The following is a 21,842-nucleotide window of genomic DNA, read 5'->3' on the forward strand; positions in this document are numbered from 1 at the left end:
GCAATTTGTAAGCAACTTTCTAATTTACTCCTAATATCAATTTTCTTCGTTCTCTTGCTATCTTTATTTAAAAAAGAAGGAATGTAAAGCTTAGGAGCCAGCCCATTTAAGGTTCTGCACCATGGATAGTGCTTGCTTATCGGTGGCTGACATTTAGCCACCAATAAGCAAGCATAACCCAGGTTTTCAACCAAAAATGGGCCGGCTCCTATGCTTTACATTCCTGCTTTTTCAATAAAGATAGCAATGAAGAAAAATTGAGAATAGAAGTAAATTAAAAAGTTACTTAAAATTGCATTCTCTATCTGAATCATTAAAGAAAAACATTGGGTTTAGTGTCCAAAAGTATATTAATATAACACTGTTATATGGTTGTGTGTGTGTGTATGTATATGTATATATATATATTAGGGGTGTGCATGACTAATATTTTTACAATCGACTAGTCGAAATTACCCCCTCTTGCCAGAAAATAGGTATTAAATGCAAAATATTTTTAATGTAATTGCAAAATTGTTCTTTTTTTTTTAAAATCTTGTAATAACATGTCATCATAACTGCCGCCAAGTGAGACAATCTGCAATCGGTAGTAGGCTTAGGTTAAGGCTACGGGCCGGTAGGCTGGCTACAGGCTGTTTTTGACTATCAAAATATAGCAAAAATTAATATATCAGTAATCGACTAATGCTGTACTAGTCGATTAATGAGAGACCGATCGACTAATTGATTAGTCGACTAGTCTAACTCAGCCCTAAAATATATATATATATATATATATATATATATATATATATATATATATATATATTTCTCAATTAGAAAAAAAATGAACATATTTTTTAAATGTTAATTTGAATAGATTCTGTGCTTCAAGAAAGTAAACTTTGTTTCCAGTTTGTCATTCTGAGGTAGCAGCTTATTTGTTTATGAATTATTTGTATGTATATATATGTATATATATATATATATATATATATATATATATGTATATGTATATAATGCAGTCCAGAATACAGTGTTACCCTCCTAGAGTCATCTGCCTGGGTGCAGAAATGCAATAAATAATCATCCAAGAAAAAATGCACTCGCAGGTCTTTTTGAAGTAAACCAAAATATGTTTTAATGGAACATTTTCAGGGAAATCATCCCCTTCATCAGCATAACAAAATGTGTTAAACATGTATACCTTTTATATACACTTGTGAAAAAAAACAAATGACAAATACCTGTGTTCATTCAGTGGAAGTGCAAAACAATCGTGCTGTACCGTAAACTATGCGTTCCAAGGTAAACCGGAAGTGTTACAATCTAATGCACTTCCGGTGTGCTAATTCAAAGCTACAAAATAATAATATATATTTGTAATGTGAACAAACAAATAAACATGAAATTAAAATCCTCCATGTCTCAAAATTAAATCAATGTAAATATTTGCATAGGAAATTAGCACATCTAGGCAAGTATCCCCAGAAATTCTTAATATACAATGTTACCAATGCACAAGAGAATTGTGGGTAAGATATGCAAATTAGATATGCAAATTCTCAGGTTTTTTTCTTCAAAAATACTGTTTCTTTCATGTAATTAGCAAGAGTCCATGAGCTAGTGACGTATGGGATATACATTCCTACCAGGAGGGGCAAAGTTTCCCAAACCTCAAAATGCCTATAAATACACCCCTCACCACACCCACAAATCAGTTTTACAAACTTTGCCTCCTATGGAGGTGGTGAAGTAAGTTTGTGCTAGATTCTACGTTGATATGCGCTCCGCAGCAGGTTGGAGCCCGGTTTTCCTCTCAGCGTGCAGTGAATGTCAGAGGGATGTGAAGAGAGTATTGCCTGTTTGAATTCAATGATCTCCTTCTACGGGGTCTATTTCATAGGTTCTCTGTTATCGGTCGTAGAGATTCATCTCTTACCTCCCTTTTCAGATCGACGATATACTCTTATATATACCATTACCTCTACTGATTCTCGTTTCAGAACTGGTTTGGCTTTCTAATACTTGTAGATGAGTGTCCTGGGGTAAGCAAGTCTTATTTTCTGTGACACTCTAAGCTATGGTTGGGCACTTTTATATAAAGTTCTAAATATATGTGTTCAAACATTTATTTGCCTTGACTCAGGATGTTCAACATTCCTTATTTCAGACAGTCAGTTTCATATTTGGGATAATGCATATGAATTAATCAATTTTTTTCTTACCTTAAAATTTGACTTTTTTCCTGTGGGCTATTAGGCTCGCGGGGGCTGAAAATGCTTCATTTTATTGCGTCATTCTTGGCGCGGACTTTTTTGGCGCAAAACTTTTTTTCTGTTTCCGGCGTCATACGTGACGCCGGAAGTTGCGTCATTTTTTTGACGTTTTTTTGCGCCAAAAGTGTCGGCGTCCGGATGTGGCGTCATTTTTGGCGCTAAAAAATATGGGCGTCACTATTGTCTCCACATTATTTAAGTCTCATTATTTATTGCTTCTGGTTGCTAGAAGCTTGTTCACTGGCATTTTTTCCCATTTAAGGAATTTGATCAATTTTGTTTTATATGTTGTTTTTTCTATTACATATTGCAAGATGTCTCCGTTTGTCCCTGAGTCAGAAGCCACTTATGGAAAAATGCTTAACTGAGTTTCAGTTCTACCAAAGCTAAGTTCATTTATTTTAAATGTTATAAATGTTTATCTTTAGCTATGGTTTGTAATAAGTTATTATGATATACTTTTACATGCAGATTCCATTAGTATTTATGCTTTATACATTTCCATTCTTAAGTGCAAGAAATGTTTAGAAGATTTATAAGAAATATTTTTTCTGATTAAGGCTATGTCTGACTTCGTGCCTTCTAATACTGATTTATCCTTCTCTGATGATGTTTTTTTCTCTTTCAGAAATTCTCTTCATCAGATATTGACACTAACAAATCTACTTTTCTCCAACATAGGTGTGTCCGGTGCGTCATCCTTACTTGTGGGATATTCTCTTCCCCAACAGGAAATGGCAAAGAGCCCAGCAAAGCTGGTCACATGATCCCTCCTAGGCTCCGCCTACCCCAGTCATTCTCTTTGCCGTTGTACAGGCAACATCTCCACGGAGATGGCTTAGAGTTTTTTAGTGTTTAACTGTAGTTTTTATTATTCAATCAAGAGTTTGTTATTTTAAAATAGTGCTGGTATGTACTATTTACTCTGAAACAGAAAAGAGATGAAGATTTCTGTTTGTATGAGGAAAATGATTTTAGCAACCGTTACTAAAATCCATGGCTGTTCCACACAGGACTGTTGAGAGCAATTAACTTCAGTTGGGGGAACAGTGAGCAGTCTCTTGCTGCTTGAGGTATGACACATTCTAACAAGACGATGTAATGCTGGAAGCTGTCATTTTCCCTATGGGATCCGGTAAGCCATGTTTATTAAGATAGTAAATAAGGGCTTCACAAGGGCTTATTAAGACTGTAGACTTTTTCTGGGCTAAATCGATTCATTATTAACACATATTTAGCCTTGAGGAATCATTTAATCTGGGTATTTTGATAAGATTATATCGGCAGGCACTGTTTTAGACACCTTATTCTTTAGGGGCTTTCCCAAATCATAGGCAGAGCCTCATTTTCGCGCCGGTGTTGCGCACTTGTTTTTGAGAGGCATGACATGCAGTCGCATGTGTGAGGAGCTCTGATACCTAGAAAAGACTTTCTGAAGGCGTCATTTGGTATCGTATTCCCCTTTGGGCTTGGTTGGGTCTCAGCAAAGCAGATACCAGGGACTGTAAAGGGGTTAAAGTTAAAAACGGCTCCGGTTCCGTTATTTTAAGGGTTAAAGCTTCCAAATTTGGTGTGCAATACTTTTAAGGCTTTAAGACACTGTGGTGAAATTTTGGTGAATTTTGAACAATTCCTTCATATTTTTTCGCAATTGCAGTAATAAAGTGTGTTCAGTTTAAAATTTAAAGTGACAGTAACGGTTTTATTTTAAAATGTTTTTTGTACTTTGTTATCAAGTTTATGCCTGTTTAACATGTCTGAACTACCAGATCGACTGTGTTCTGAATGTGGGGAAGCCAGAGTTCCTTCTCATTTAAATAAATGTGATTTATGTGACAATGACAATGATGCCCAAGATGATTCCTCAAGTGAGGGGAGTAAGCATGGTACTGCATCATTCCCTCCTTCGTCTACACGAGTCTTGCCCACTCAGGAGGCCCCTAGTACATCTAGCGCGCCAATACTCCTTACTATGCAACAATTAACGGCTGTAATGGATAATTCTGTCAAAAACATTTTAGCCAAAATGAACACTTATCAGCGTAAGCGCGACTGCTCTGTTTTAGATACTGAAGAGCATGACGACGCTGATAATAATGGTTCTGAAGGGCCCCTAAACCAGTCTGATGGGGCCAGGGAGGTTTTGTCTGAGGGAGAAATTACTGATTCAGGGAACATTTCTCAACAAGCTGAACCTGATGTGATTACGTTTAAATTTAAGTTGGAACATCTCCGCATTCTGCTTAAGGAGGTATTATCCACTCTGGATGATTGTGACAAGTTGGTCATCCCAGAGAAACTATGTAAAATGGACAAGTTCCTAGAGGTCCCGGGGCTCCCAGAAGCTTTTCCTATACCCAAGCGGGTGGCGGACATTGTAAATAAAGAATGGGAAAGGCCCGGTATTCCTTTCGTCCCTCCCCCCATATTTAAAAAATTGATCCTATGGATAAAAAATTAGAAGGTTTACTTAAAAAGATGTTTGTTCAGCAGGGTTACCTTCTACAACCAATTTCATGCATTGTCCCTGTCGCTACAGCCGCGTGTTTCTGGTTCGATGAGCTGGTAAAGGCGGTCGATAGTGATTCTCCTCCTTTATGAGGAGATTATGGACAGAATCAATGCTCTCAAATTGGCTAATTCTTTCACCTTAGACGCCACTTTGCAATTGGCTAGGTTAGCGGCTAAGAATTCTGGGTTTGCTATTGTGGCGCGCAGAGCGCTTTGGTTGAAATCTTGGTCAGCTGATGCGTCTTCCAAGAACAAGCTACTTAACATTCCTTTCAAGGGGAAAACGCTGTTTGGCCCTGACTTGAAAGAGATTATCTCTGATATCACTGGGGGTAAGGGCCACGCCCTTCCTCAGGATCGGCCTTTCAAGGCCAAAAATAAACCTAATTTTCGTCCCTTTCGTAGAAACGGACCAGCCCAAAGTGCTACGTCCTCTAAGCAAGAGGGTAATACTTCTCAAGCCAAGCCAGCTTGGAGACCAATGCAAGGCTGGAACAAGGGAAAGCAGGCCAAGAAACCTGCCACTGCTACCAAGACAGCATGAAATGTTGGCCCCCGATCCGGGACCGGATCTGGTGGGGGGCAGACTCTCTCTCTTCGCTCAGGCTTGGGCAAGAGATGTTCTGGATCCTTGGGCGCTAGAAATAGTCTCCCAAGGTTATTTTTCTGGAGTTCAAGGGGCTTCCCCCAAGGGGGAGGTTCCACAGGTCTCAGTTGTCTTCAGACCACATAAAAAGACAGGCATTCTTACATTGTGTAGAAGACCTGTTAAAAATGGGAGTGATTCATCCTGTTCCATTAGGAGAACAAGGGATGGGGTTCTACTCCAATCTGTTCATAGTTCCCAAAAAAGAGGGAACGTTCAGACCAATCTTAGATCTCAAGATCTTAAACAAGTTTCTCAAGGTTCCATCGTTCAAGATGGAAACCATTCGAACAATTCTTCCTTCCATCCAGGAAGGTCAATTCATGACCACGGTGGATTTAAAGGATGCGTATCTACATATTCCTATCCACAAGGAACATCATCGGTTCCTAAGGTTCGCATTCCTGGACAAGCATTACCAGTTCGTGGCGCTTCCTTTCGGATTAGCCACTGCTCCAAGGATTTTCACAAAGGTACTAGGGTCCCTTCTAGCTGTGCTAAGACCAAGGGGCATTGCCGTAGTACCTTACTTGGACGACATTCTGATTCAAGCGTCGTCCCTTCCTCAAGCAAAGGCTCACACGGACATTGTCCTGGCCTTTCTCAGATCTCACGGATGGAAAGTGAACGTGGAAAAGAGTTCTCTATCTCCGTCAACAAGGGTTCCCTTCTTGGGAACAATAATAGACTCCTTAGAAATGAGGATTTTTCTGACAGAAGCCAGAAAAACAAAACTTCTAGACTCTTGTCGGATACTTCATTCCGTTCCTCTTCCTTCCATAGCGCAGTGCATGGAAGTGATAGGTTTGATGGTAGCGGCAATGGACATAGTTCCTTTTGCGCGCATTCATCTAAGACCATTACAACTGTGCATGCTCAGTCAGTGGAATGGGGACTATACAGACTTGTCTCCGAAGATACAAGTAAATCAGAGGACCAGAGACTCACTCCGTTGGTGGCTGTCCCTGGACAACCTGTCACAAGGGATGACCTTCCGCAGACCAGAGTGGGTCATTGTCACGACCGACGCCAGTCTGATGGGCTGGGGCGCTGTCTGGGGATCCCTGAAAGCTCAGGGTCTTTGGTCTCGGGAAGAATCTCTTCTACCGATAAATATTCTGGAACTGAGAGCGATATTCAATGCTCTCAAAGCTTGGCCTCAGCTAGCGAGGGCCAAGTTCATACGGTTTCAATCAGACAACATGACAACTGTTGCGTACATCAACCATCAGGGGGGAACAAGGAGTTCCCTAGCGATGGAAGAAGTGACCAAAATCATTCTATGGGCGGAGTCTCACTCCTGCCACCTGTCTGCTATCCACATCCCAGGAGTGGAAAATTGGGAAGCGGATTTTCTGAGTCGTCAGACATTGCATCCGGGGGAGTGGGAACTCCATCCGGAAATCTTTGCCCAAGTCACTCAACTGTGGGGCATTCCAGACATGGATCTGATGGCCTCTCGTCAGAACTTCAAAGTTCCTTGCTACGGGTCCAGATCCAGGGATCCCAAGGCGGCTCTAGTGGATGCACTAGTAGCACCTTGGACCTTCAAACTAGCTTATGTGTTCCCGCCGTTTCCTCTCATCCCCAGGCTGGTAGCCAGGATCAATCAGGAGAGGGCGTCGGTGATCTTGATAGCTCCTGCGTGGCCACGCAGGACTTGGTATGCAGATCTGGTGAATATGTCATCGGCTCCACCATGGAAGCTACCTTTGAGACGAGACCTTCTTGTTCAGGGTCCGTTCGAACATCCGAATCTGGTCTCACTCCAGCTGACTGCTTGGAGATTGAACGCTTGATCTTATCGAAGCGAGGGTTCTCAGATTCTGTTATCGATACTCTTGTTCAGGCCAGAAAGCCTGTAACTAGAAAGATTTACCACAAAATTTGGAAAAAATATATCTGTTGGTGTGAATCTAAAGGATTCCCTTGGGACAAGGTTAAGATTCCTAAGATTCTATCCTTCCTTCAAGAAGGATTGGAAAAAGGATTATCTGCAAGTTCCCTGAAGGGACAGATTTCTGCCTTGTCTGTGTTACTTCACAAAAAGCTGGCAGCTGTGCCAGATGTTCAAGCCTTTGTTCAGGCTCTGGTCAGAATCAAGCCTGTTTACAAACCTTTGACTCCTCCTTGGAGTCTCAACTTAGTTCTTTCAGTTCTTCAGGGGGTTCCGTTTGAACCCTTACATTCCGTTGATATTAAGTTATTATCTTGGAAAGTTTTGTTTTTGGTTGCAATTTCTTCTGCTCGAAGAGTTTCAGAATTATCTGCTCTGCAGTGTTCTCCTCCTTATCTGGTGTTCCATGCAGATAAGGTGGTTTTACGTACTAAACCTGGTTTTCTTCCAAAAGTTGTTTCTAACAAAAACATTAACCAGGAGATTATCGTACCTTCTCTGTGTCCGAAACCAGTTTCGAAGAAGGAACGTTTGTTGCACAATTTGGATGTTGTTCGCGCTCTAAAATTCTATTTAGATGCTACAAAGGATTTTAGACAAACATCTTCCTTGTTTGTTGTTTATTCCGGTAAAAGGAGAGGTCAAAAAGCAACTTCTACCTCTCTCTCTTTTTGGATTAAAAGCATCATCAGATTGGCTTACGAGACTGCCGGACGGCAGCCTCCCGAAAGAATCACAGCTCATTCCACTAGGGCTGTGGCTTCCACATGGGCCTTCAAGAACGAGGCTTCTGTTGATCAGATATGTAGGGCAGCGACTTGGTCTTCACTGCACACTTTTACCAAATTTTACAAGTTTGATACTTTTGCTTCTTCTGAGGCTATTTTTGGGAGAAAGGTTTTGCAAGCCGTGGTGCCTTCCATTTAGGTGACCTGATTTGCTCCCTCCCTTCATCCGTGTCCTAAAGCTTTGGTATTGGTTCCCACAAGTAAGGATGACGCCGTGGACCGGACACACCTATGTTGGAGAAAACAGAATTTATGTTTACCTGATAAATTACTTTCTCCAACGGTGTGTCCGGTCCACGGCCTGCCCTGGTTTTTTAATCAGGTCTGATATTTTATTTTCTTTAACTACAGTCACCACGGTATCATATGGTTTCTCCTATGCAAATATTCCTCCTTAACGTCGGTCGAATGACTGGGGTAGGCGGAGCCTAGGAGGGATCATGTGACCAGCTTTGCTGGGCTCTTTGCCATTTCCTGTTGGGGAAGAGAATATCCCACAAGTAAGGATGACGCCGTGGACCGGACACACCGTTGGAGAAAGTAATTTATCAGGTAAACATAAATTCTGTTTTTTATATAATTTTTTTATTAATAAAGTACATTTGTTCTTTGTTGAAGAGGTGTTGATTATTTTGGATATTAAGGTAACTAGTTCTTTAAGACTAGCTGACACTATTTCTGCCTTTTTATTTCTTCTGTGATTTCAGAGGTTTTCTTTCCAATTCCCCATACTAGGGAATGGAATAGGCTGAGAATTTTCTTTTATTTTTAAACTATATTCTTTGTCAGCAGTTAAATTCAATTTGGAGGGTTCTCCAATTTATTGGAGCTATCTCTACTCCTACTAATTATGCTATTGTTTTTATAGCAAAATAGTATTTATTTTCCTTTATATAGTTGTATCTTATTTTCGGAAAATTATTTAGTTTCAGGTACTTTTCTTGGTCCTGTGATATTGCAATTGCTTCATTTTTTCTGTTTACTTTTAGATCAAGTTTATTTTAGCATTGTTAAGGGTCAACATTTACTAGACTAGGTGCCGTTGCATTTGTCTTGTTTTGCATTTTGCAAGTCCTCTGTTTTGACTGGTCCTTTAAACTGGACTATCATGCTAATGATTTCATTTGTGTCTTCATTTTATTGAATATATTCGCAAATGAGGGTTAATCTATGTCTTTAGCTATTTTAGCTAGAAGAATTCTGTGATTTAAAAAAAAATAATAAAAAAAAAAAAAAAATCCATATTTCTTTTGTTCTAAGATAATCAATTATAATTGTATTCAATTCTTAACTGTTACTATGGGCTTCAAGATTGAGTTCTAAGACTAAAACTTTAAGCTTATACTAGTTTGGTTGTTCTTATTAAGGAACGAATCCTGAGTTCTTTCCCAAGTAACATGTTTTTAATTGGGGTTCGAAATTAGCTCCCTAATGTTGCGATGCACGTGCCGTATTCCAGCTTGGCTGGTAAGGGGCAGGTTAAGACTTCTTTGAAATTTATTTGGTTCTATTTTGTCCAAATTTCTTTGATTTTATTCCAGTAAGGCTAACACTTTCTTTCAGTGTGTTTCTGTCCTATTTATTTTGGATACTGTTGAGGCATGGCTGGGTACCCATGGGGTTCAAGCGCTGCTCAGACCTGGAATCTTCTGGGATTTTTTATTCCAGTTCCTTTTCTAGGAACTGGGTTTTGGAGTTTTATTCAAACTATTCTGCCTTTTTGTGGTCATTGATAGCATTATTTGTTTTCTTTAGATACAATAAATGCGTATTCTTCATTTTTCTGTTTTCATTCAGATTATTTCCTGAGGATGCGGATTCTCATATGTTTCACTTGCTCTTCAGGGCATAGTTAGAGGATCTTTTTTCAAAAGCTCTTGATTCCTCACGCAAGGGTCACCTTTTTTTAGGTTTCCAGATGGTTTATGTCACTATCTTTGTCTGTATCAGACAAGGGACAATTTGTATTGGGTTCCGTCTGTCGGTACCTTTAGTCTCTATTATTTCCTTCAGTTGCTATATATGCATAGAAGTTTTAACAGCATTGGATTCAATTCCCTTTGCTCATTTTCAATGGAAAGATCCTTTCCAACTTTTTATGAGTGTTGTTTTCTTCAAGAACATGGTTGGAGGATCAATTAACCAAAAAGTTTGTTGATTCCTCAGACAAGAGTAACCTTTTTTTAGATTTCCAGATAGATTCAGTGTCCATGACTCTGTCTCTGTTGGACAGGAGACGTCTGAAATTGGTTTCAGCTTATCGAAACCTTCAGTCTCAATCATTCCCTTCGGTAGCCTTATGCATGGAAATTCTAGGTTCTTATGACTGCTGCATTGGACGTGTTCCCCTTTGCTCATTTTCACATGCGACCTCTTCAGCTCTGTATGCTGAACCAGTGGTGCCGGGATTATACAAAGATATCTCATTTAATATCTTTAAAACTGATTGTTCGACACCCTCTGACGTGGTACAGACCACCATCGTTTAGTTCAGGGGGCTTCTTTTTTTCTTCCAACCTGGACTGTGATCTCAACAGATGCAAGTCTGACAGGTTGGGGTGCTGTATGGGGGTTTCTGACAGCACAAGGGGTTTGGGAAATCTCAGGAGGTGAGATTACCAATCAATGTTTTGGAACTCCGTGCAATTTTCAGAAGCTCTTCAGTCATGGCCTCTTCTAAAGAGAGAATCGTTCATTTGTTTTCAGACAGACAATGTCACAACTGTGGCATATATCAATCATCAAGGAGGGACTCACAGTCCTCTGGCTATGAAAGAAGTATCTCGAATACTGGTATGGGCGGAATCCAGCTCCTGTCTAATCTCTGTGGTTCATATCCCAGGTATTGACAATTGGAAAGCGGATTATCTCAGTCGCCAAACGTTACATCCGGGCGAGTGGTCTCTTCACCCAGAGGTATTTCTTCAGATTGTTCAAATGTGGGGACTTCCAGAAATAGATCTGATGGCTTCTCATCTAAACAAGAAACTTCCCAGGTATCTGTCCAGATCCAGGGATTCTCAGGCGGAAGCAGTGGATGCATTGTCACTTCCTTGGAAGTATCATCCTGCCTATATCTTTCCGCCCCTAGTTCTTCTTCCAAGAGTAATCTCCAAGATTCTGAAGGAATGCTCGTTTTTTTCTGCTGGTGGCTCCAGCATGGTCTCACAGGTTTTGGTATACGGATCTTGTCCGCATGGCTTCTTGCCAACCGTGGACTCTTCCGTTAAGACCAGACCTTCTGTCACAAGGTCCTTTTTTACCATCAGGATCTCAAATCCTTAAATTTAAAGGTATGGAGATTGAACGCTTGATTCTTAGTCAAAGAGGTTTCTCTGACTCTGAGATTAATACTATGTTACAGGCTCGTAGATCTGTATCTAGGAAGATATATTATCGAGTCTGGAAGACTTACATTTCTTGGTGTCTTTCTCATCATTTTTTCCTGGCATTCTTTTAGAATTCCGAGAATTTTTCAGTTTCTTCAGGATGGTTTGGATAAAGGTTTGTCTGCAAGTTCCTTGAAAGGACAAATCTCTGATCTTTCTGTTCTTTTTCACAGAAGGATTGCTATTCTTCCTGATATTCATTGTTTTGTACAAGCTTTGGTTCGTATAAAACCTGTTATTAAGTCAATTTCTCCTCCTTGGAGTTTGAATTTGGTTCTGGGGGCTCTTCAAGCTCTTCCGTTTGAACCTATGCATTCACTAGACATTAAATTACTTTCTTGGAAAGTTTTGTTTTCTTTTGGCCATCTCTTCTGCTAGAAGAGTTTCTGAATTATCTGCTCTTTCTTGTGAATCTCCTTTTCTGATTTTCCATCAAGATAAGGCGGTGTTGCGAACTTCTTTTAAAGGTTGTGAATTCTAACAACATTAGTAGAGAAATTGTGGTTCCTTCATTATGTCCTAATCCTAAGAATTCTAAGGAGAGATCATTGCATTCTTTGGAAGTAGTTAGAGCTTTGAAATATGTTGAAGCTACTAATAAAAAAACAAAAATACAAATATTTACATTGATTTAATTTTGAGACATGGATTATTTTAATTTCAGTTTTTTATCTCCCCCCATAATTTTAATGAATTTTGGTTTAACCATGAAAATAGCTTTACCAATGCAGCAACCAGAAATATATCTCGTACTGATGAGTTCCAAAAAGAACGAAACAGGCTGTCTAGGAGTGATTTCTGGTTTGCTGTCATAATCCTGTTAAAATAATCACTGTGTCAAAACAGAGAATTTGCATATATAATTTGCATATCTTACCCACAATTCTCATGTGCATTGGTAACATTGTATATTAAGAATTTCTGGGGAAAAGCGAGCGGGGATACTTGCCTAGATGTGCTAATTTCCTATGCAAATATTTACATTGATTTAATTTTGAGACATGGAGGATTTTAATTTCAGTTTTTTAGCTCCCCCCCATAATTAAAAAAAAAAAAATAAAAAATAAAATTATATATATATATATATATATATATATATATATATATATATATCTACTTAGTGTGTGTGTGTGTCCCAACCGGATATGTATTTTCATTGCTATAAAAAATACTTGTAAGAAAAAAAAGAAAATCTTTTAACGTCAATTTTTTTTCTTTCTTAAAGATAGCAAAGGCAGCTTTCCAACGTAATAATGATCCACTGGATGCTGCTATGTTTTACCTTGCTATGAAGAAGAAAGCTGTAGTATGGGGATTGTATAGGTAAGAACATTTTAGCTGCTGGTAATGGGGGCATAAAACTGCAAAAACTTGTCTAATACCATTAAAATTTTATTCTTTTTATATGACTGAAGTGTAATAGAAAGTCCTAGTGCTTTTTTTGGTAAAAAAAAAAAGTAAGAAAAATGTGCGTCTACTCCTCTTGTGAAAACTAGAATAGTTACATGATTACTACAAACATTACCTGTTATGAGATGGCAGAGGTGGTGGAACTCCCTGGTAATAGATAAGTATAACGTTACATTAATAATGTTTGTAGATCAGTTGTATAGCAAGTTGCAAGCTAATGTTATAGGATATGATATTAAAGTCACTGAGGATAAGCCTGATCCCAGGATGATGGACAGATAAAAAGAAACGACATTGCAGAATTATTTTTCTTCACTCACTGCAACAGGAGCTTTCACGATGCTAATACTGGCCTAGTTTCCATTGATGGTAAAAACATTGATCTCTATTAAAGTCTGTGGAATTTTTTATGTTACCACCAGTTAGTTTCCAAACATTACCACCTCAATGGAAACTATGCCTCTGTTGGTTTATTGCATCTGCCTTTAGACTTTGTTTACTTTTAATTTTTCAGGTCTCAGAGAGACAAAAAAATGACAGATTTTTTTGGCCACAATTTCAATGAAGAGAGATGGAGAAGAGCTGCTCTGAAAAATGCATTCTCATTGCTTGGTAAACAGCGTTTTGAGCATTCTGCAGCATTCTTTCTGTTATCTGGATCTTTAAAAGATGCAGTGGAGGTGAGACTATCTTGTTTATGGGACATGTCATTTTATATACACTAACAAAATCATAGTATAGAAGTATATACCTTTACAGCATTAAAACTGTACATTAATATGTTTTTTTGTCTTATACTTTGTTTTTGATTGTAGGACTGTGTGACAATTTGTATTCTTAATGCTATTTATGTATTTGCAGGTTTGCATAGAGAAATTACATGATATCCAGCTAGCACTTGTTTTATCAAGACTTTATGAATCTGAATTTGAAAAATCTGCAGTCTACAAGTCCATTCTACAGAAAAGGGTTCTGGGAATTGAGTCTTCTGGCAAGGAGCCCAATTTGTCAAGCATGCATGCTGATCCTTTTGTGCGAAGCATGGCCTATTGGGTCTTGGAGGATTATACCCAAGCTTTAGAAACCTTACTGAAACAAGTTGTAAAAGATGAAGACGGTAAATACAAATTTGATACACCTACTTATGTTGGCTTCAATGTTGCTTTTCTAAGATTGTTGTTTTAAGTTACACTGGGCACAAACCCAGTAGTAAGGATAACACTAATTGCACTCTTGTTTATCTGATAAAGTAATTTCTGTCATGGTGGTGAGAGTCCATGAGTTATCACTTGTGGGGAAAATTCTCCTCCTGACCACTAGGAGGAGGCTTTAAATCCCTCCTGCTTCCAATGATCCTCAATCATTCATAAAGCCAAGTAGATGAAGATATAAGAAAAGCAGTAAAGATAAAGTGGGGAACAAAGAAGTGCAAAACGTGTACAGCCACCACCTGAATAAAAATAAAGGACCAGGCTCGTGGACTCTCATCATGAAATAAATAAATTTATCATGTAAGCATAAATTTTGTTTTAATTTATCAGATGGTTAGAGTCCACAAGTTATCACATGTGGGAATCAATACCCAAGCTGTGGAGTCCACAAGACACTGAGGGGATAAACAGTGAAGGCAGGGCATAACTAATCAGGCACCACGGCTAGCAGAACGTTCCTGCCAGAGGCAGCCTCAGAAAAAGCATACACATTAAAGTGATAAAACTTTGAAAAAATGTTTCAAGAAGACCAAGTAGGACCAAGTAGGTGCATTATAAATCTGATCAATAGAAGCCTTGTTACGAAAAGGCCCAAGAAGTAGCAACTACTGTAATGGAATGAACAGTAATATGCTCAGGGACAGTTTTCCCCATGACTAAATAAGCCTTGTTAATTAAAACTTTAAGCCAAGCTGCTAAAGTAACAGCTGTAGCTTTCTGATCTTTCCGTTGCCCAGAAAAATAAATAAAAAAAGAAGAAAGTCTAAAAAGAAAGAAAGTCTTTAGTGACTTCCTACATAATATTTGAAAGGTGTTATAACATCTAAGTTGTTGAGAAGATGCTCTTTAGAATTCTTAGAAAGAGCTCTACAGAAAAAAGGAACAACAATTTCCAGATTTATAGAATCTCTAGGTAGCACCTTAAGAATAAAAAGATAGCTAGTTAAAAAAACAGCCTTATACTGAAGAAAAATCAGAAAAGGAGGATTGCATAACAATGCTGAAAGCTGAGAGACTCTTCTAGCCAATGAAATAGCTAGAAGAAAAAAAATCTTTCAAGATAAAACCATGCATCACCTCAAAACAACTCTTAAAACCAAATTAAGATTCCAAGTATGATAAACTAAACAAATAACTGGTTTAATTCAGATGAGAGCCTGAACAAAGAACTGAAAGGAATTGTAGCAAAACAGAGCTGGAACTCAAGAACTCTAGGAATTCTAAAAGAATTCCAATGATAACCTTTGCGAGAACACCACACAAAAAAGGTATCCCACACCTTATAAAAAATGTCGGTTAATAGGTTTCCTAGCCTGAATTAAGGTATCAATAACCTGGTCAGAAAAACCTCTGAGACAGAATAAAGCGTTCAATTGTCATGCATTTAAATTCAGAGGTTTGAGATATTGATAAGCGAAAGGGCCTTGTTTGTAATTTAAATAAGAGGGCATGAGATCTATCTCTAGAAGACCCCCATGTCTCACAATTTAAATGAAAACCACCTGATTTCCCTTGGGGAAGAGACTTGTGAGTGATAGTCTGCCTCCCGTAATGTGAATGGCAGAAATTCTGCAAAGATGGTGCTTTACCCAACTGAAAATGCAGGTCACTTCACTCATCGCTAACAAATGGTGAGGTCCTCCCTAATGATTGATATAAGTCACAGCTATGATGTCGAAATGAATCTCAGAATAGACTTGTGTCTGAGGTCAGGCCAACTCTGGAGAGTCCTGACGATTGCACAGAGTTCCAGAATATTTATTGGTAACCTTGCCTCCTGAGGAGATGAAACTCCCTGAGTTCTCCGAGACTCCAGACTGCACCCCAATCTAACAGGCTGGCATTTTTGGATATTACTACCCACACTAATCGAAGAAAAAAAATTGAATTTCATGTCCATTTAAGCCACAAAGCATATCTAGCTGCTAATGCAGCATCCTTAGCATTATAGGAAATCATTTTCACTGCTCACAAAACAAGGAATTTGCTGTTCTCTGGAAATTAGTACTGTCCTGGATCTAATCCAGAGTGGTTTCCCCAAAAATAAGTTCTGAGAGATTCACACCAAACAGCAATGGCATTGGAGACGCAGGCTATACTGACAAAGTCTAAAGATAAAACCTGCAAGCTGAAAAGAATTGCCTATAAAAACCTTCACCTTAAAAGAGAAACTGTCCTCCAAAAGAATAGTGGTTTGCCTGGCCTACCTCAGAAACAGTTTCCCAAATTTCTGTGTTAACAGAAAGGAGAGGAAACCTAGATTTAAATTTGATAGATGTAACAAAAGGAATACCTGCGAAAAAAAGGAAGGCTGCTTAGGGACTACCTTAAAAAATGTATCAACTGATTTGTTTAATAGGTTAATTATTTATATTTGATAATTTTTTTAGCTGTACTTTATTGGAAGGAGAAAAATGATTACCATAATAATAATAATAATAATAATTTTAAATTGTTTTATTTAACTAAAAGAATAACCTATTTCCATTTTTATGTTAGCCCCTCCCTCCTCACACTTGGGTCTTTGTGCAGATCTATTCCACTTCTAACAATCTAATACTCATACAGCTTCTTGAAACTTAGTAAGGGTTGATTTTGTGTTCAGAGATTTGCAGGGGAGAAATTGCATTAAAGAGACCGTAAAGTCAAAATGAAACTTTCATGATTCAGGTAGGACATGGAATTTGAACAACTTTCCAATTTACTTCTCTTACCTAATTTGCATTGTTCTATTGGTATCTATTGTAGAAAAGCATACAAAGGTAGACTCAGGAGCTATGCACTAGCTGCTTGTCACTGGTTCACCCAATGGGGCCAATTTACCAAATGGCGGGCAGACATGATTTTGTGTCCAAATTTAAATCTACATGGATGCATGTCAGTTGAATAGAAACATTTTTCTTATATACATATATTTGCAAAAAAATTCTAATAAAAGCTATAGCTTTTTCAAAACTGTGCACCAGCATTTTAAACACTGCACTTGCTCATAGAGCCTAAGATGCTTTTACCACCCGGTAAAGATTGAATTTTTTAATTGCTGACATAATATAAGCCCCACTGGTGCTCTGAGAAGCTGTAGTATTTAAATTGCTGGTGCACTGACAATATCTAGTTATGCTTCACATGCACGTGCAGCGAAAAATGTTCTATTCAAACATGTAATTAATATATGTGCATTTAAATTTTGACTGGAATATCCCTTTAAGGATGAATAACCTTTATATTAAAACTGTATCTTAAATAGAAACTATCTTTTAGATATTTTTTTTCCTCAGAAAAGCATTTTATTTAAAATAAATCTGATTTTAAATAAAAAAAAAAATAGTTTTTTAAATCTTTGATTTTTATCCACCCCGATGTGTGCATATGTATCCTACACATCTCTTTTTGTAACTTGACATTTTCATTATGGTTATGCATAAACAAATAACTATTTCTTTATTTTTAGGAGAATCATGGAGCCTTTCTTCAAGTTGTGATCCAGCGGTTTTTAATTTCTATAATTTTCTAAGGACTCATCCTATGTTACTGAGACGTAATTTTAGGTCTTCTGAGTCCTCCACTGCTAAAATGTATCTAACTGTGGAAAATGGTTTGGCAGACAAAATTAATTTAAGTGAAAGGAGATTATTTTTCACAACTGCACATGCACACTTAACAGCTGGCTGTCCAATGCTAGCCCTTGAAGTTTTGTCAAAAATGCCTAAGGTAGTAAAGAGGTCAAAAACTTTGCTTCGTTCATCAAGTTTAGCAGATACAAGTAAAGTATCCACTCCATTATCAAAAGAACCTGAAACTTATGATGTTGACTGGTCCATCCCCATTGTTAACGGTATGGGGTCATCACTTGATTTGTCATCGGGTAAACAATCAAGCTCTTCCCTCCTGATTGATTGGAGCCAGCCATCAATAGTAAATGATGATGAGCCTTTGGAATTAAAGTGGGATAGTGACAAAGATGACGATTCTGAAGAATCTGGCTTATCAATGAAAGAACTGAAACCTTCTCAAGAATCAGCAAGTGTAAAACCTGGAACAAATACTACAAGCATTTCTGATTCTTTGAGCTTCGATGAAAATGATATTCTTAGTCCATCCGATGATATTATAGCAGCACAATTAAAATTCAGAGCATGCCTAAAGATCCTTACCGGAGAACTCCGCACGTTATCCACAGGCTACGAAGTTGATGGTGGTAAACTAAGATACCAGCTTTACAGTTGGCTTGAAAGGGCAGTAGTTGCCCTTCAAAAGATCTGTGACTATAATGCCAACATGGATGAGCAGAAGTCTGGTGTAACTCTTGAATTTTCTTTTGACAACTCTGGCAATTCATTAGACCAGATTTCCACAAATCAGCAGAGAGAACTTTTACAGAGGAGACAGTGGCTTTTGAAATTCCAGTCCCTTCTACGTATGTTTTTAAGTTTCTGTGTTCTACATGGTTCTCACGGTGGAGGGTTGGCTTCTGTACGAATGGAATTAATATTGCTTCTACAGGAATCCCAGCAGGTAAACTTTTTAAATCCATAACTTGCTTCTTTCTTGGCTATTAAACTTTGTATATTCATAAACGTTTGATAAAGATACAATTATATGAAAGTAGTTTGTTTATTTCAGTTTATTAAGAAATTAGAGTCAAGGGGGCTTAATCATCCCCCACAAACGACCAAGACAGGGATTTTATCATCATCATCATCATCATCAATTAGTTTATTAGAAAATACAAAATTCATACTTGGATGTTGCAATTATGGAGTTTTTAAGTCCAAATCACATTCACACCATAAATGATACGAAAAGTTAAAAAAGAAGAGCTACTTCTTTATACAGCATGGCCAGCTCACTTAGCATGCTAAATATCTCATCATTATTGTTATAACAAGTATAACTATTGTAGTTTCTAATAAACTAATTTAGTATGCCGAAGTCTTTAGTATGCTGAAATCCCAGTCGTTTGTGGGTGCTTATAGAGCCCCCTTGACTCTTTTTTTTTTTGTTAATAAATGTATCTAAAGGTCTGCATACATTTGGAAAAATAACCTTATAATATTTAACCATTAATAGTTTCTCCCTAAGAATATTGTTTCATTGATAATAAGCCCATTATCTTTGTGTTTGTTTATTTTAATATAGAATGAATGTTAAAATTTTTGTAACAGCTAACTTTCTGCCTGTATATTTCAGTTAAAGCTTTTAGGAGAAAAGACTGTGTGTGTTTGTTGTGCAGAGAATTTAATTATTAAAGTGACACTGAACCCATTTTTTTTCTATCATGATTCAGATAGAGCATGCAATTTTAAGCAACTTTCTAATTTACTCCTATTATCAAATTCTTTAAATTCTCTTGGTATCTTTATTTGAAATGTAAGAATGTAAGTTTAGATGCCGGCCCATTTTTGGTGAACACACTGTGTTGTTCTTGCTGATTGGTGGGTAAATTCGCCTACCAATAAACAAGTGCTTTCCGTGGTTATGAACCAAAAAATAGCTTAGATGCCTTATTTTTCAAATAAAGAAAACAAGAGAACGAAGAAAATGTGATACTAGGAGTAAATTAGAAAGTTATTTAAAATTGCATGCTCTATCTGAATCACGAAAGAAAAAATTTGGGTTCAGTGTCCCTTTAGCATTTTTCTGTAATTTGATATCACAATATAATATAAGGGAAATAGAAGTACATGGCAGAATTTTTTTGGAAGATAGTTCATCAGAGATAAAGTAGCTTTGCTAGAAGTGTAAATTCCCCAATATGTTTATCTGTGATTAATTCACAAAGAAAAAAGGGCAAGTCGCATGGATGTATTGTGCTATTTCTGCCTGACCAGAGCCACCCTTTGATGTTTTCATTTTATAAAGGGATGATGGAATTATCCCCGAATACAGTTCTGGTAACTTCTTCTAGTATTTAGACGCTTTATAGGATAGAGATCTGTTTTCAGTTTTGTGGCTTGGGGTATAATAAGCTTTTAAGTTCAAGAATGGATTGATATTTTTAGTTCTGTTTTTCGTGCTTTTATTTATTGTAGATTTTGCACTAAAATTAAAATGGGTTATAGGCAACCTATATTTTATTTTACCAATTTAAAATCTTAATTTTGTATTATTACAGTGTACATCAGTGGCAGCTGGTGAAAGTGTTAGTGGGTTATAAAATGCACTTCTCCTACACTCTGCAAAAGTGTTCTGTGCTTATTTACTCAGAGCACAGGATAACCAGGAGTTTAAATTAGTGCAGTGACACACAACATTCATGTAACCCTTGCTTGCCCGCAACAGGACATATATAACCACTATGATTTGTAGTTGTCATGGGCAGGAGGCAATCAAGGAGATATAACATTACTGCAAATCACATTAGCAGATTATCTGTTGGTGTTCTAGAAGGCAAGGGTTAAATCCTGTTTGTTACTGCAGTGGGTTTACCTCCTTATTACTCTGGCTTCTTGGTAACCATGCACAGGACACCTTTACAGATCAATGCACAGAACATGGGGGCTCTTATGCTCATGCATACACTTGTTCTAACTTTTCTACTTCCTCCACCATGCCTCTAATCTTCCCAGCATAAGCGATGTAAACACAGCCATGAATATACAGTATCTTGCTATATAATTAAAAATGAATCTATATTTCAGGCTGAATAACCTTTAGATTAGAATGCATCTTAAAAATAAGCTACCTTTAGGTAGATATTTCCTCAAAAAGCATTTTATTTAAAAAAAAAAAAAAAAACATCAATTTTTATTCACCCTGATAAATAATGAATTTATGGTAGAATATGATTTTATTTTGTAAGGAATTATTTGATGATGTCACTTAAAATAAATATATAAGCTTTGTATGTATGAAAGACCCCCTTGCTAAAAGCAAAGGGCAGAAAAGCTGCTGATATGAAAACTGTAAATAAATCCTCTAAATCAATATTCCTTAGTGCATTATTGTATATAAAAGACAGAATAAACACTTTAGGCATTTAAAGCATGTTGTGTGGTAAATGAAAAAACTAAAACTTATATTCTGAAGAAGAAAAAAAAAAACACATGCTAAAGGAAGTTTTAATGCTGCTATTAAATTGTAATTAAAACATCAAATCAATATTCCTTTGTAGAGTGTTTTATATGATGCAAATGAGAATAATCACGTTTGGCATGTTTGCCTGAGATGCTGGTGTACTTGGTATTGTCAGCCATTTTCTTTATAAATGGAAAGAGTCCACAACTGCATTCATTACTTTTGGGAAATAAGAACCTGGCCACCAGGAGGAGGCAAAGACACCCCAGCCAAAGGCTTAAATACTCCTCCCACTTCCCTCATCCCCCAGTTATTCTTTGCCTTTCAGTGTCAGAAGTTGTTGTTGTCTCTTATGGAGGGTAGTACTCTTCGACATGGGACGGAAGTTTTAACAGCTCCTCAAGCAATCAGCGTTGTCGAACTTTGCTTCACTGCCTACTTTCTTCTCTCAAGTCCATGGCGGAGGCGAGGCTACTATCTGTCACACTTGAAGGGCCGTGTTCCTGTTCCACGGCGTAGATTCCGGTAAGATTGTTTCATCTTACTTCTTCATGAATATACTGTAACTCATTTGTTCATGCGAACTCACATGAGAAAAATATAGGGTCTCCTTTAGTATCTTGGAATCAAGGGTTAATATCTCCTGAGGGGATTATTGAACAGGGGGGTTTTAATCATGTTTGTTATGTGATTCAATCTGCCTATGTGTAGTGTT

General features: G+C 37.6%; 1 protein-coding gene across 3 annotated transcripts in view; it reads left to right on the forward strand.

Moving 5' to 3' along the window:
- The window catches only part of DMXL1 (Dmx like 1), a 383,924-nt gene that overhangs the window by 184,997 nt on the left and 177,085 nt on the right, over positions 1–21,842 (forward strand). For all 3 annotated transcript variants that reach the window (XM_053701585.1, XM_053701589.1, XM_053701586.1), the window contains exons 22-25: positions 12,715–12,812; positions 13,414–13,579; positions 13,761–14,016; positions 17,562–18,625. In XM_053701585.1, the coding sequence (XP_053557560.1) occupies positions 12,715–12,812; positions 13,414–13,579; positions 13,761–14,016; positions 17,562–18,625 (1,584 nt within the window). The remainder of the gene's footprint in view (positions 1–12,714; positions 12,813–13,413; positions 13,580–13,760; positions 14,017–17,561; positions 18,626–21,842) is intronic.

Source organism: Bombina bombina, chromosome 2 (genome assembly GCF_027579735.1).
Source record: "Bombina bombina isolate aBomBom1 chromosome 2, aBomBom1.pri, whole genome shotgun sequence".
NCBI classification, from domain to species: Eukaryota; Metazoa; Chordata; class Amphibia; order Anura; family Bombinatoridae; genus Bombina; species Bombina bombina.